The 15,971-nt window shown below is 36.1% G+C and overlaps 1 protein-coding gene across 1 annotated transcript; it reads left to right on the plus strand.

The window, feature by feature from the left end:
* The first annotated feature begins 13,506 nt into the window (after positions 1-13,506).
* Positions 13,507-14,505, plus strand: LOC111909818 (protein DOG1-like 3). The gene has a single exon (XM_023905592.3). The coding sequence runs from the start codon at positions 13,675-13,677 to the stop codon at positions 14,503-14,505; it is 831 nt and encodes a 276-aa protein (XP_023761360.1). The 5' UTR covers positions 13,507-13,674.
* Positions 14,506-15,971: the final 1,466 nt, after the last annotated feature.

A 15,971-nucleotide genomic window follows, 5' to 3' on the forward strand; every position in this document is an offset into this window, starting at 1 on the left:
GAAGCGGTTTCACGAGGAGATGGGTACTCGTGTCCACTTCAGCACCGCTTTCCACCCTTAAACAGAGAGATAGAGCGAGAGGACGATACATACTCTCGAGGACATGTTACGCGCATGCGTGCTAGATTTCGGTGGCTGTTGGGATACGTATCTTCTATTAGCAGAATTTTCGTATAACAACAGTTACCATGCCATCATAGACTGACCTCCCTTAAGAGTGTATTTCCAGTTTGTAGATGAAGTTGGTAGTATAGATCTGAAAGGTAGGAGGTTAATCCGTTGAGATGGCTGAATCAGACAGGGGAACTCGACGATTCCAGGAAATGAATCGATGAGTTGAACCGGGTTGTCTTAATCTTTATGACAGGTAGAACTTGACGACTCTATTAAGGGACTGAACAAGTTGACTTAGTTGACCACGTGTCTGAGTTGTTCATGAACTCGCCGAGTTGGGGTTGACTAGGAGTTGACCTTGAAATTGACTTTAACTAGGACGTTGACTTTGATCAAGGGTAAAATGGTCATTTTACCCTAAGAAGGATTATCAGATGTTGATTAAGTGTTGTTATGGAATTGATAGCCGGAGAGTCGCCGGAGCAGCAGACAGGGATTCCTCGATCGAGTTTTCAGCAGTCAGTCTTGCGAGGTGAGTTCCCTTTTAGTAGGAACAGGTCAAAGGCACCAAGATCGGCCCATATATGTGATATGTTAGTAGCTGAGTGTGGGCGGGGCCCGAATCTCCTTGCAGTCGAGTGTGGGTGGGGCCCGAATCTCATAGTATTATCTAAGTATAGTTATGAGATTGCTTGATAGATATATTTGTGTCAGTGTGATACTTGTATTCATGTTAGTAGTGGAGTGTAGGCGGGGCCCGAATCTCCTAGACAGCAGAGTATGGGCGGGGCCCGAATCTCCTAGATAGCAGAGTGTAGGCGGGGCCTGAATCTCCATGAGAGTGGGCGGGGATCATATATCCTAGTTATATGTTATTTGCATTGTATGTGGTAGTTTGGGGGAGCTCACTAAGCTTCATGCTTATGGTTTTCAGTTTTGGTTTCAGGTACTTCCACTAGCAAAGGGAAGGGCTTGGGATGATTACGTGGCACGCACTACAGTCTTTAGCTTTGGATGATATTATGATATTTTGAGACACATGGTTTACGATTTTATACAATGGCGATGATATTATGGTTTTAATAATGATTTAAAAATGAAATTTTTGGGTTGTATTTTTAGGACATTTCAGGCCGCACGGTGGACCGACTCTATGTTCAGCAGCGAGAGCAAGGTGCTACCTTCAGCAGGGTTGCCCAGGTTATGTCGCCTATGTTACGCATTCCAGGGATAAGGGTAAGCGCGATAGTGGATGATGTACCGAACGTGGGAGAGTACGTGGATGTATTCCCGAGGATTTGCCTGGGATACCTCCGCATTGACAAGTTGAGTTTAGGATTGATCTAGTCCCTAGTGTGGCTCCGATAGCTAAGGCACCATATCGGTTGGCTCCTCCCAAGATGCAGGAGTTGGCTACATAGCTGCACGAGCTGTTAGAAAAGGGATTTATCAGGCCGAGCAGTTTGCCATGAAGAGCCTCGATCCTTTTTGGGAAGATGAAGGACGGGTCACATCAGATGTGCATAGACTACCGGGAGCTGAATAAGGTAACGGTGAAGAACCGTTATCCCCTCCCGAGGATCAATGATTTGTTTGACCAGCTACAAGGTGCCTCTTGGTTCTCCAAGATTGATCTGCAATCAAGTTACCACCCGATGCGAGTCAGGGATGACGATGTGTCGAAGACAGGCTTTCAGACTCGCTATGTTCACTATGAGTTCGTGGTGATGCCGTTTAGGCTCACCAATGTTCCAGCCGCATTCATGCATCTCATGAACCGCGTGTACAGGCCGATGCTGGACCGGTATGTGACATTCTTCATTGATGATATCTTGGTTTATTCCAAGACTCAGTAGCAGCATGAGGAGCACCTGAGGGAGGTGCTGGAGACACTGAGGAGGGAGAGAATTTTCGCAGAGTTCTCTAAGTGTGAGTTCTGGTTGCACGAGGTGCAGTTTCTTGGGCAGCTTGTCAACCAGAAGGGTATTTTGGTCGTTCCGGTCAACATAGAGGCTGTGATGCAGTGGGAGGTTCTAAGGTATCCAACTGAGATTTGGAGTTTTCTTGGTCTAGCAGGTTACTATTGGAGATTCATTCAAGATTTCTCCAATATTGTTATTCCTTTGACCCGACTGACCAAGAAATCGGTGACATTCCGTTGGGGACCTGAGCAGCAGGCAGGCTTCGAGACTCTCAGAAAGCGGTTATGCGAGGCATCGATCCTGACCTTGCCAGAGGGCGTCAATGACTTTGTGGTTTACTGTGACGCTTCGATCACGAGCATGGGCACAGTTTTGATGCAGTGGGGTCACATGATATCTTACTCTTCGAGGCAGTTGAAGCCTCATGAGACGAATTATCCGATGCATGATTGAGAGTTGGGGGTTGTGGTTTTCGCCCTCAAGGTTTGGTGGCATTAACTCTATGGGGTTCGTTGTATCATCTACACAGACCACAAGAGCGTGAGGTACCTCATGGATCATCCAAATCTGAACATGAGGCAGCATTGATGGTTAGATGTGGTGAAGGATTACGACTGTGAGATCCTTTACCACCTGGGCAAGGCCAATGTAGTGGCCGATGCTCTTAGCCGCTAGGCTGTAGCGGCTCTGATTCGATATGTATGTCTGAGGATGACAATGATTACTCTACTGCCGGAGCAGATCCGAGAGGCACAGGTCGAGGGTATGAAGGAGGAGCGTCGAAAGTGTGAACGGATCATAAGCTCAATGGCCTCATTTGACTATGACAGTCGGGGGTTGTTGACCTTGCATGGGAGGGTCTGGGTTCCATACTAGGGCGGAGTATGACAGATTCAGATGGATGAGGCCCACAAGTTGAGGTTCTCCATCTATCCCGGGGCGACGAAGAAGTACCGAGATCTTCGTCGTGATTACTGGTGGCCCTGCATCAATCGAGACGAAGCATGGTATGCGGAGCAGTGCTTGACCTGTAGGAAGGTAAAGGTTGAGCACTAGCAGCCTCACAGCAAGATGCAACTTTGTTGGATATTCCTGTGTGGAAATGGGAAGACATCACCAAGCTTCCCAAGACCGCACGTGGAGTAGATTCGATATGGGTCATCGTGGATCGGTTGACCAAGAGTGCACATTTCATCTTGATCCAGGAGACTATATCGGTTGAGAAGCTCGTCGAGATCTATGTTCACGAGGTGGTGACATGTCATGGAGTGCCCGTTTCGGTGGTGTCAGACCGAGACATCCGTTTTACTTCTAGGTTTCGGAAGCGGTTTCACGGCGAGATGGGTACTCGTCACCACTTCAGCACCATTTTCCACCCTCAGACGGATGGGTAGAGTGTGAGGACGATTCAGACTCTCGATGACATCTTGCGCGCATGTGTTTTGGATTTCAGTGGCAGTTGGGATATGTATCTTTCGTTAGCTGAATTTTCATATAACAACAGTTACCACGCCAGCATAAACTTACCTCCCATTCGAGATGCTCTACGGGAGGAAGTGTAGGACCCCAATCTGTTTGGGCAAGGTCGGATAAAGGGTCATAGGGAGTACTGAGGTAGTACTCAAGACCACTGATAGGATCCAACAGGTCCGAAGTAGGCTCCAGACTGCTCAGAGTCGGCCGAAAAACTATGCCGACAAGAGTCGTTCAGACTTGGAGTTTCAGGTGGGCGACATGGTCCTCCTGAAAGGTGTCACCTTAGAAAGGTGTCATCAGGTTTAGGAAAAGGGGCAAGTTGGGCCCCAGGTACATCGGTCCGTTCAGGGTTTTAGCTCGGGTGGGCCGGGTTGCTTACCGTTTGGATCTTCCAGCAGAGCTCATCCAGATACACAACACTTTTCATGTCTCCCAGTTGCAGAAGTGCTTAGTGGATGACTCTGTAGTTGTGCCTTTAGAGGATATACAAATGGACGACAGCCTGAACTACATCGAGAGACCAATAGTCATTCTTGGCAGGAAGATGAAGGAGCTGAGGAACAACAGAGTAAAGCTGGTGAAGGTATAGTGGCAGCATCGCAAGGGCTCAGAATGGACTTGGGAGCCCAATGACGAGATGGGGGAGCATTACCCGGAGTTATTTCCAGACACATCAGACTTCGAGGACGAAGTCTGATTCAAGTGGGGGAGAATTGTAACACCTAGTCCAGGTATTATTTACATTTTGGTCCCTTATATATTGAATTACTGCTTTTGGACCTTGTTATTATGGAATTTGGAGGAACAAGGGACCATTTGTGGCAACTTTGGATTTTGGAGGCGGAGCCCGAATGTAGGGCGTTCCCCTGAGGAACGCGTTGCGTTCCCGCACTGAATGCAAACCCTTATTTATAGGGTTTGGGCCCTATATAAACAACATTATGACTCAAGCCCTGGCCTCCTTACCGGCCTCTCAACCTCAGAAACCCTAGATAGCCTCCTTTTCTCATTCTTGTGTGTCTTTAGCTTGTGAAGCTTGTTTTGGAGCTTAGAAGCTTGAAATAAGGAAGTAGAATCTTGTGAAGAGGGACTTGAGTATCTTGAGCTCATATGTGACATCCCCAAGTTCACAGCCAGAAAAGACCGATTTGCTTATGCTTTATTTTAAAAATCAGAGTATCCTTTCAAAGAAAAGTGTTGTGGAATTTGTTCCTAGAAAAACATGATAAATATATTATCAAAGCATTTCCGAACAAATGTATTTTGTTTATATTAAAACTTTAGGATGTCATCGTCAATACTGAAACATAAGCATAAACAGACCTTACATTTATTTACACTAGTGATATACATCTCCTTTAAATCTCTCAGTGTAAAGTAGATTTGTATCAACACCTGTGATACAAATAAACTGAGTAGGTCGGGTTGGGAAAGTTGGTGAGTACATAGGGTTTTCAACCCACAATAATATAGTTATTATGTTTTATCATCAAACAGTTAATCCAATTACCCATCCCCGTTATCTTCTTTATTTCTTAAGGATTTACCCTAAGAATCATCTATCACTCATTCCTAAGGATTCTTCCTAAGGAATAGGCACGAAGTCCATCGTCGTTAGGGTTTATACAACATACACTAAATCCATAGTTGCCAGGGCTCATCCAACGGGTGCCAAGCCCGAGGAATGTTTACATGGTTATGTTATGTGCTTATGTTATATGCTTTGTTGATATGTTATATGTATACCAGACTTCGGTCCGATGCCGGTAGGGGAGCAACGCCAGACTTCGGTCCGATGTCGAGCGGGACCCGATGCTGGACTACGGTCCGATGTCGGGCAGGGCCCGAATTAGCAGGCAAGGCCCAATGTATGTTATTATGTCATTATGTGTATGGTAGGTGGTAGTTTTGGGAGACTCACTAAGCTTCGTGCTTAGAGTTTTCAGTGTCGGTTTTACGTACTTCCGATAGTATGAGGAAGAGCTCGGGATGACTGCATTGCACACGCCACAACGTTTAGCCTGGGATGATTTACTCTGATATTTGGACATGTGAATCTGATACAGTGTTTTGATATGATGTTATGAGATATTATCACTTATTCTTTTATGAGATGATCTAGATTAGTATGGTTTTATTATAACTAAAACGAAAATTTTGGACTGTATTTTTGGGATGTTTCGATTTATCATCTCAAATTGATATGCTGATGATCTACACACGCTCCATCAATAATGATAATTATTGATTTGTCCATTATTCAACTTTATAGTTCATAATTAATGTGTCGGTTAACCACACACGCTCCATTCACGACATATAAAAAGTGATGTGCTTTTTCATGAATTAGGATACCCTTCACATTTTGTCCTAAAGTAACTAGAGTTGGGATTTATATAAAAGGTTTTAGTACTTTAATAGCATTATACTTTTAAGAGGTTATGTCCTATCAAATCCGTTCGGCTAACGACCCTCGACCATACAAGGGAGTGGTGGGAGAGAGTGAATACCTAATGACGGTCATTTTATGGGTCATTTCCTTATACTCCCTTAGAGTATGGCTTCGTGAATGAGGCCTCCTATTGATTTGACTGACTTGTCTTATACATATAACATATTAAACATTTAATCATATATAATATAAGGTGTATTTTAAACTTTTCAAAATAATAGGGTTTAAAATTAATTTTTGAATTAAACAATTAATAATTAATTTATTTTAAACTAAATAATGATTTAATCTTTTATCTTAGTTAATCAATTAAATAAATTTAAATCATATGAGTTATATAATTATTTACCAATTAAACAATTAATTACATAATTAGACTTTAATCCTAATCACATTACCTTCTTGAAAAATCTAGTATGCTCAAGAATCATAGTAAAGTGATATTGCTAATTAACATATGATACTAATGGATCACACTAACAACAACTTGATATAATTGATTATTTATTAGAAATTGATTTTAATAAATATTCAATAAACTCTTATAATTAATTTGGAAATTATTGTTTTCTAAGAAATAATAATTTTCATTAGCAAGTAACATTACATAATTCATATGGTATGAATTAATAAGTCATGCACGCCATTTTGGACTAGATAAATTCTTTTGACTATTATTAAAAAGTTAAAGTTTATATTTTATAAATGTGGTTAATAAAATATAAAGTTTTTGTCTTCTTTTGACTTCTTAATTTCGAAATTGTGGAAGAAGAAAGAGAGGTATGGTTTGTAGCTTATTCTAATCTAGGGAGCATACTTTAGAAGTATGGGATTAAAGTATTACAAATTGAAGACATGCATTTTGATTATTTAAATAAAAGCATGACTTTCATGATTGTTTAATAAAAAGAAATGAAAGCATGGCTAATCTTACTAGCATGAGAGACATGTTTTTCAAAAGTGCTAAATAGTTAGACTTATGGACTTTTTCTTCATGCTATAAATACTAGCTTCATGAGATTTTCATTCTTGCTCTTCTTTTGGACACAAAAAACCGTGAGTTGGAGAGAGTATGCATACTCTCTCTCCATTTTTTTCATCCTCTTGAAGATATTACTTGCTTTTATACTCTCTTGAAGTTCATACTTTGGTTATGAACATGAAGCTTAAGAGTTAAGAGTTTCCTTACAAGACTAGCATCTTAAATCAATTTGAGAACTTGTTTTTGTCTTAAAGGTTCCACATTTTTCATCAACTTCCAAGCCCCCCCCCCCCCCCCCCATTGAGGATTCAATGTCTACAAAGGTTGTTAAACACTTCATCTTCTTTGGTGCTTGTTTTTTTTCCAAACTTTGCAAGAAGATCCTTGGTGGGTTATAAACTTGTTTATGTTATTCAAAATTTATTAATGTCATTTGCTGGTAAATCTAATGATGTAAAAACTAATTTTTGAATCAAAACCCAACGATTGGTATCAGGGCACCTTGCAAGTTTGGTTAGATTTTTGGAAATCTTAGTTTTTGGAGAATATGTATAACTTGATTTTGTATAAAAACAAGTTCATACATATTTTTTCTATGATAACTTTATAATTATTATTTTATGTGACAAAATTTTTCATGCATCATTTGTCATTTAAAGTTGTCTTAAAAAAACAAAGGTTATTTGATGTGTATGTTGATATGTATAATGTGCATAAAGTAGCCAATGACCATTGTGTTTGTTGTGTTGATTGTTTATAAAAATGGTTGTAATAATTTAATTATTCATATGGTATGTAATAAATTAAATAGATTAGTTTTCTTGGTTTATTTTTGTTAGTAATAGATGTGTTTTTAGATTTAATTTATATGTACAAAAATGTAAAAAGAAATGAAGTTGGAGCCATTCTTCTAGACCAAAGATCAATTTTCGTGATTAAGAAACATGCTGAAAGTTAGTGACAGTTTCTGAGAAATTTCACTAATGTTGTTTCTCAAGGGTTGTTGGACTTTCCGCGATAATTGCTGAAATATTGCTTTCAAGATGCTTTTCCAATCTTTTGCAGGAAATGAGTATTTTATTAAATGGGTGCTTCTACAACAACATTACAAGAAGATTTTTGGTCCCTTAAAATTTCTCTTTAGGAATAGACTTGGCATTTTTGTGTTGGCTTACAAAAAATATCATTAGTTGGCTATCTTTATGCACAAATAATTTTATGCATGTTATGTTGTTTATTTTATGCAATTATTATGTGTGGTTGATAAATTAGTTTTTCACATGCTAAAATAATTTTGGAAAAAATAAACATCACATGTAGTTTGGTTTTCAAAATTTATAATATGGACATAAGATGTAACAAGTTATTGGTTTAAAATAAAATCTGGTTTTATAAAAACGTTACTAACGTCAAATTTTGAAATAATCAAATATAAGTTTTAAAATGGTGTTTTTTATAACTTATACAAAATCCATATATATAAGTAATAAAATGAAGTTTTATTAAAGATATAAAATGTTCAAATGCACTCAAAATTAATACCAGTTATTAAAATTGAATCGCGTTAAATTATATAAAAACTAGTTTTTTATGTAGAACCTTTAAAAGTGATTTTCTTTTGAAAATTGGTACCATGGTTTATTATATGCATATAATAACCATTATATCATGTGTTTTTAAAACTATAATTTTAAGACATATAAAAGACCCTTTTACAAACCTCAAATCTATGCAATCCTTTTTGAAAAACACTTGCGGTCTTCACGATTTCTATAACCAAGTTATAGGCAGATTACACAAGTTTTCAGATTGGACGATTTAATCAGAAATCTTTTGTGATAAATGATACCTAAGCAAGAGAGTTCTGAGGCATAGATTGGACGATTTAATCGGAAATCTTTTTGTGATAAAGAGTAAGTTTAGTTGGAATAGGGTCCAATCAAAATAAAATGACACAATATATTACAAAAAAAAAAAAGAACACACTATTTAGAAGTTGAAATATAATATGATTGGATGAATGAGTTCATTGAAAAGCTATGATGATCTCTGCTATTCAAGGATCACATAGAAATCTTTGTGACTTATAGAGTAAACTTAATCGAGCTAAGGTACTCTATATCATGAAAGAACACCAATCATATACTCCAAGTTATTTAACTATACCTAGAGTAAAGTCAACTATTGATACGATAGTATTCGCAAAAATTACACAAATTGAGTTTAGTCGAACCCATTAATAAAGTCTTTTTTTTGAGCTAAATATGAAATGTCACACTTTAGCTATAAGACTATATTATTCTTGAAATGAGATTTGGATTTTGATTTAGTATTTGGATATCGGAACATTGTAACAACAACTATGATATAATGTTTTAATATACTAGGATATGATCATAACATCAATACTTCTTGTGTTCAATATTAACATGTTTAATCCATGAATAATCTTATTATTCTAAAAGTTCATAGTCGGTTATAATTATGAGAGCAATTTTGATGTAAGACTAATATGAATTGGATTGGTTGACTTTCACTGGATGAAGGTAGGAAATGGGTTGTAACCAAATTTCATAAGTACTTATCAGAGAACTGGTATTGAACTGACTCGCATCAAGATCATCTCACAGATCGCTATCATGAATGATACTTGATTAAAAGGTAATATCTTTGTATCCTTAACACCTGAGATACATAGACTTAAGTGTAGGGAGTATTATGCTTAGATATGGTCAAACGAAGGTCCTTAATCGGATAGTTATAAAAGCCATTTTCAGGTATGATATGAACTATACAAGAGGCTTATGTAGTTAAGATGAGATTTGTTCCTCTTATATGTTGAGAGTTAGACATCTAAGGCATCTTACCAAAAGTTGAACACCATATGAGATTGGTTGTGATCCGTATCTCATGTTCAACATGATGTCTATGACAAAAGGGATAACTAACAAACTTACCTTATACATGAATTATAGCTTGGAGATTTTTAGGAATTTGGCGTTGATAAAATGGCACAAAGTCGTATGTTGATGGGAGCAGTGAAATGTCGCTAGACGTTCACCACTGTCTATATCAGCCTAATATGAATCTTGCACAAGTAGGAGATTGAAAGATCTAGTATGCTCAAGAATCATATTAAAGTGATATTGCTAACTAACATATGATACTAATGGGTCACACTGACAACAACTTGATATAATTGATTATTTATTAGAAATTGATTTTAATAAATATTCAATAAACTCTTATAATTAAATTGGAAATTATTTACGAAATAATAATTTTCATTAGCAAGTAACATCACATAATTCATATGGTATGAATTAATAAATCATGCACAACATTTTGGACTAGATAAATTCTTTTGTCTTTTTACCAAAAAGTTAAAGTTTAGATTTTATAAACTTGGTTTCTAAAGTATAAAGTTTTTGTCATCTTTTGACTTCTTGATTTCGAAATTGAGGAAGACGAAAGAGAGGTATGGTTTGTAGCTTATTTTAATCTAAGGAACATACTTTAGTAGTATGGGATTAAATTATTAAAAAAAAAAAAAGACATGCCTTTTGATTATTTAAATAAAAGCATGGCTTTCATGATTGTTTAAGAAAAAGAAATGAAAGCATGGCTAGTCTTACAAGCATGGGAGACATGTTTTTCTAAAGTGCTAAATGGTTAAGGACTTATGGACTTTTTCTTCATGCTATAAATACTAGCTTCGTGAGACTTTCGTTCTTGCTCTTCTTTTGGACACAAAACTGTGAGTTGGAGAGAGTATGCATACTCTCTCCATTTTGTTCATCTGCTTGAAGATATTAATTGATTTTATACGCTATTGAAGTTAAATACTTTGGTTATGACCTTGAAGCTTAAGAGTTAAGAGTTTTCTTACAAGACTAGCATCTTAAATCAAGTTGACAACTTGTCGGTTTCTCAAAGGTTCCACATTCTCTATCAACTTCCAAGCATCCCCTTGAGGATTGAAAGTCTACAAAGGTTGTTAAACACTTCTTCCTTATTAGTGCTTATTTTCTTTCCAAAGTTTGCAAGAAGATTATTGGTAGGTTATAAACTTGTTTATGTTATTCAAAATTTATTAAAGCCTTCCGTTGCTAAATCTTATGTTGTTGAAACTAATTTTTGAATAAAAACCCAACACTTCTAAGATTCGAAAAAGGCGTAGGGTTATCAGATTTTAATTATTCAAATTTTAAATTCTATTAAAATAATAATTAAGGAAACTAGAAAGCCTTGGGATACCTATCAAGATTTGAAAATAGGGGGTGGAGCTAGGGTTTTAGAAAACCCTAGCCAAGTCGAAAATTTAAGCCTTAAGGGTTTATTTTCGATTAACCCTATATTTGATTAATTCACAATTATGCACAATCAACATAATATAAAGGCTCTAACACCACTGATGGGTTTTTTAGGTTATAAAAATTACATATAAGCAGAAAACACTTCAACCATTAAGTTCACATGCAACCTAGAAAAGATCTATGTTTTCTCTATTGATAACAATAAACAATGAACATCAAGAAACCCTAGAGAGAAGCTATGAAAATGGAAATTAACATAAGGTTAGGATTTAAATACCTTTTTTATTATTATGGCAAATAATCAAATCAAGTCCTCTAAAAGTTCCTTGGAAAGCAAGCACAAAACGCTTGGATGCCTTTAATGGTTCACACTCAAACATTAGTATTAGAAGACACTTGTGGAGAGAGGAGGAGAGTGTAAATTTTCATTCATAACACTCTTGGAAGAGAGAACCACGAAAAATGATACCCAAGAGGTCCTATTTATAGTATTTGTAACTTATGGACAAAACAAGATTTGAATAATTAAGTAATAGATTTAATTTCATTTCAAATCTTTTCTTTATTATCATTTAAGAGGCTTCTGGAAACCTAGAAAGGCTCCCATAACCGTCCATGAGATGATGCTTCTAGAATTGTCTCTTTTGCTCAACTGTTGAATAATTACAATTCACCCATTGCACCTTTAATTAATTCCAATTAATCATAAATTAATTTCAAATTAATTTTGATTAATAATTAATCAATTTTAATTGATATCATATTAATTTATTAACCATATAAATTAACAAATCAATTATTTTAATAATTGATCTCATATTAAATTATTAATCACATAATAAATTAATAAACCAACTGTCTATTTCCAACTAATATATTAATCATATAATATATTAACAAATTATTTTCTTGTAATGTTTAATTAGTTGATTAATCATATAATAATCTAATAAATTATCCTCTCTCTATAAATGTCATTCTAATCAAGCTCTAGTTATAAGGGCAACCCAAAAAGAACTTTGTTTCTAATTACAAGAATATATCAATTTAGTTATTCACTTAGACACATTAATCTAACACCATGAATAACTCAAAAAAACTTGTTTCAGAAAATCAGATTCTTGTATATTAATATGAAATAACGTTTTAAAAAACTTAATTATTTTCCACATAAAAAAATTCATTATTTTCTCATAAAATTACACAGCAAGTCAACAACATCACAGATGAGGAATTAGGACATAATAGAGGACAAAGTATGACGAATTAGGGTAGGAAAAAGATAAATCACCACTTACCAGGGTGTCTTCGTTCAATTTTAGAGAAAGGATATGACTGCCGGTCGATTTTAGATAGTCGAGTATACACGACGTCGAAGACCAGTCGACTCATCGAGTCGATTTTCAGCAAAACGAAGGTTGTGAAGACCAACGTAAGGGCGTTGACAGGCGGAAGGTAACCGTCAGGTGGCGGACGGTGAATCTCTGTCGAAGAAGCTGATGACAAGCATTGACATCAATCAATGCCAATTTCAATGGGTGCTGATGAAGAATAAGGGAGAGTCGGTGGGATTAAAAAATTGAAGCGGCAATCGTTGAAAATCAAATCAGCCGATGACCATCCCACCGGGTAAAAATAGTAGCCGATTAATCCATAGCATCAAACCAGCCAACAAAGGAAAAAGTGGTTTGGCATGATGTAGATAATCATTCTTGAAATTTGTTGTATCTATAATTACCAAAGTAGAGTGCTTCTCCCTTAGTCCCTTTTAACAAATGTAATCTTATCTTTTTAGTCCCTGATCTTTTATGTCTATTCCATAATTAATCACTCCTAAATATATTTCTTTTTATTTCCTGATTAGAATTTCATTTTATCCCTCAAGTTTCAAGTTTCATAATTTTTTCCATTTTGAATTCGTTTTTAAATGTAATCTAAATTTTTCTCTTTTTATTTCATAATCCACCTCAAATCTATCATTTTATTCGTTGTTTGGAACTTTTATATTACCTCTTAACTTTTACAAATTCTTCTTTGTATTATTGAAATAACTTACGAATATTTTCCGTGCAACTTAATGGTTTATAACGATTGCAACCGAAATTAGTTTCAAAGTTGAAAAATATTTCGAATATTTAATAGAATCTGTTTATACACAATTATTTTATTTACATATTCCTATGTATGAATGTGTTCGAAGAATTTTTCCTTTTAACTAAATGTTTTTTTTTTTTTTAATTAGTTTTTTATAGCTTTTTATATATGAATTGTGTTTTTCAAACAAACACATGTTCTCAGCAGCAACCTAAAAACATGCAATCTAGTTATCTAGTTAACATCAAATACGAAAGTCGAAGGGACTAAAACAACAAATAAACACAAGGTGAAGTCTAAACCTCTACATATATCGTCATGTCACAACTAACTAAAGGCAAACTACACTCTCAATATCTCATGACCACATCCGAAGAAACCACCCACCGCCAGCCCTTCCACAAGTTTTTTGACTGTTGGCTCCGGGAGCTAAATACCAACCTTGAACAGCTCGTCTCCGCCGCCAACCTCCATCATGATGATAATCATCATCATATCGAAGACGACTCAGGTTCATTCTCGCTGATAGATAAAACTATAGGACACTACGTGGAGTACTACAAAGCCAAATCAAACGGCGCAAAAGAAGACGTGCTTTCGATGTTTATGGCACCATGGTTAACAACGCTCGAGGATTCCTTTCTGTGGATCGGTGGATGGCGGCCGACGACGGCAGTCCACCTGCTGTACTCCAAGTCAGGGATCCAGCTTGAGGCCAGACTCGCAGAACTAGTTCCTGAATTAAACTGCATGGATTTAGGAGACTTGAATTCGAATCAGATGAAAGGAATCGATGAATTACAGAAGAAAATCATCCGTGAAGAAAGAGTCATATCTGAGAAAATGGCAAGTGTTCAGGAGTCAGCGGCAGATACCCCCATGGTGGATCTATCAAACATGGAATCAGAGATGATAAGAAATAACGAAGACGATGGGAGGAAGGATAGTGATGAAAAAGTGGAATCGGAGCTGGAGCGAAAGAATGATAAATTGGTAGAGATGTTACGCATGGCAGATGGTCTGAGAATGGAGACTTTGAAGTCTGTGGTGGAGATACTGACGCCGTTACAAGCGGTGTACTTTCTAATCGCTGCTGCGGAGCTCCACCTCCGGTTACACGAGTGGGGCCAGAAGAAGGACGCGACTTAATGGAATACCTTCAATCCATCTTCTGCAATAATATAAAATAGTAAATATAAGAGCAAACAAGCTTAAAATCGTCCTCTGTAATAGTGTAAAATCAGATTCAGAATCGTCAATAAACCGTGTCTTGAGTTTCATCGAGATATATTGAACTCGCACATTCTTTGGTGATTTAATGATAACTAGATGAAGGTCCTCGCATCATTGGCACAGAATTTAATGGTCAGGATTAGTTAGAATATTTAAAAGTGTTTTTTTGTATCATCAGGAGATGAAAAACCAAAAAAAGTCTAAGTATATTGCCTTGTGATACTTTTGATGTTAAAAATCAAAAAAAGTACATTGTCCTCTCATAAAAAAATGTTTCAAATAGCATAAAAAGAAACATTTAAAATGATAGTATGTTGCCTAATTACACACACAAAAAATAAAAAAAAAACAAAAAAAAAAACAAATAGGTTATTAATGTAAAGTATAAAGGGTTCTGTCTACAAATTTTGTTATATAAAGTAAGATTTACCTTTACATTTGTTACAAAAGTGGAAGCAGGGTATTTATGTTCTTCTTTACCTTTCATAATACTAAGACAAATAGAATCCAATGTCATCAAGATTACTATCAAATAAAAATCACAAGAGCATTTAATTGGGTTTTCGAAAGATCAAGTATACCTAATGTGCTCCTTGATACGAACAATGAGGATATCTTTCTTGCTTGTTAATCTCAAGCCGTGTTTCCTTAGATACAGCTTACATCGTTCCACTTTCAGCTTCTCCACCTGACCAACTGCCAATAAAAACATAAGCATTCAAGAAAAGGCATTTCAACAAACACTTTATCTTCTTCTTTTTCATGAATATAAACCTATTTTTATGACTAACCTTCAACAATCTTTTGAACAATCTCATAACCTTTTTTGTCATTTTCATCGAACACGGGCTCCACAATCTGTATATAACCAACATCATACATTGGAGCAATGACCACACTCATCATAGGTACTCTATCCATATCACACATAAAGTTAGAAAGAAGAAAACCATTTTACCTTTCCAAGTCTTTACATGGAATAGAAATTTAGGTAGACATTTGTGTGAGTTCAAGCCAAATATATACCTTCAAAGAGTGTAAATCTCCATGTGTTAACATCAGTTAGGACCGTAATGTTATAAACACGCTTTAATAGTAACAAAATGATGAGACCTTCCTCATGATCCAAATCTAATATGTTAAAAGGAAGATTGGAGATTAAAGGATCAACAAACCTCATAAGTTGTAGCCCTTTTAAGAATGATAATTTATGGTGTTTCCAAGTGGCGAGGCTTGTAAATCAACATACCTTTCTTTTAGTAGTGAATGAGATGCTTGACCATAACATCAAATCCAGACATTTACTACATGTACCCATATGACAAAGAACTCCCAAAATCTGATAGATTCTTAAATCGAACTTGATTTTAGTTATAAGTTAT

This window comes from Lactuca sativa, chromosome 1 (genome assembly GCF_002870075.4).
Source record: "Lactuca sativa cultivar Salinas chromosome 1, Lsat_Salinas_v11, whole genome shotgun sequence".
Lineage (NCBI taxonomy): Eukaryota > Viridiplantae > Streptophyta > Magnoliopsida > Asterales > Asteraceae > Lactuca > Lactuca sativa.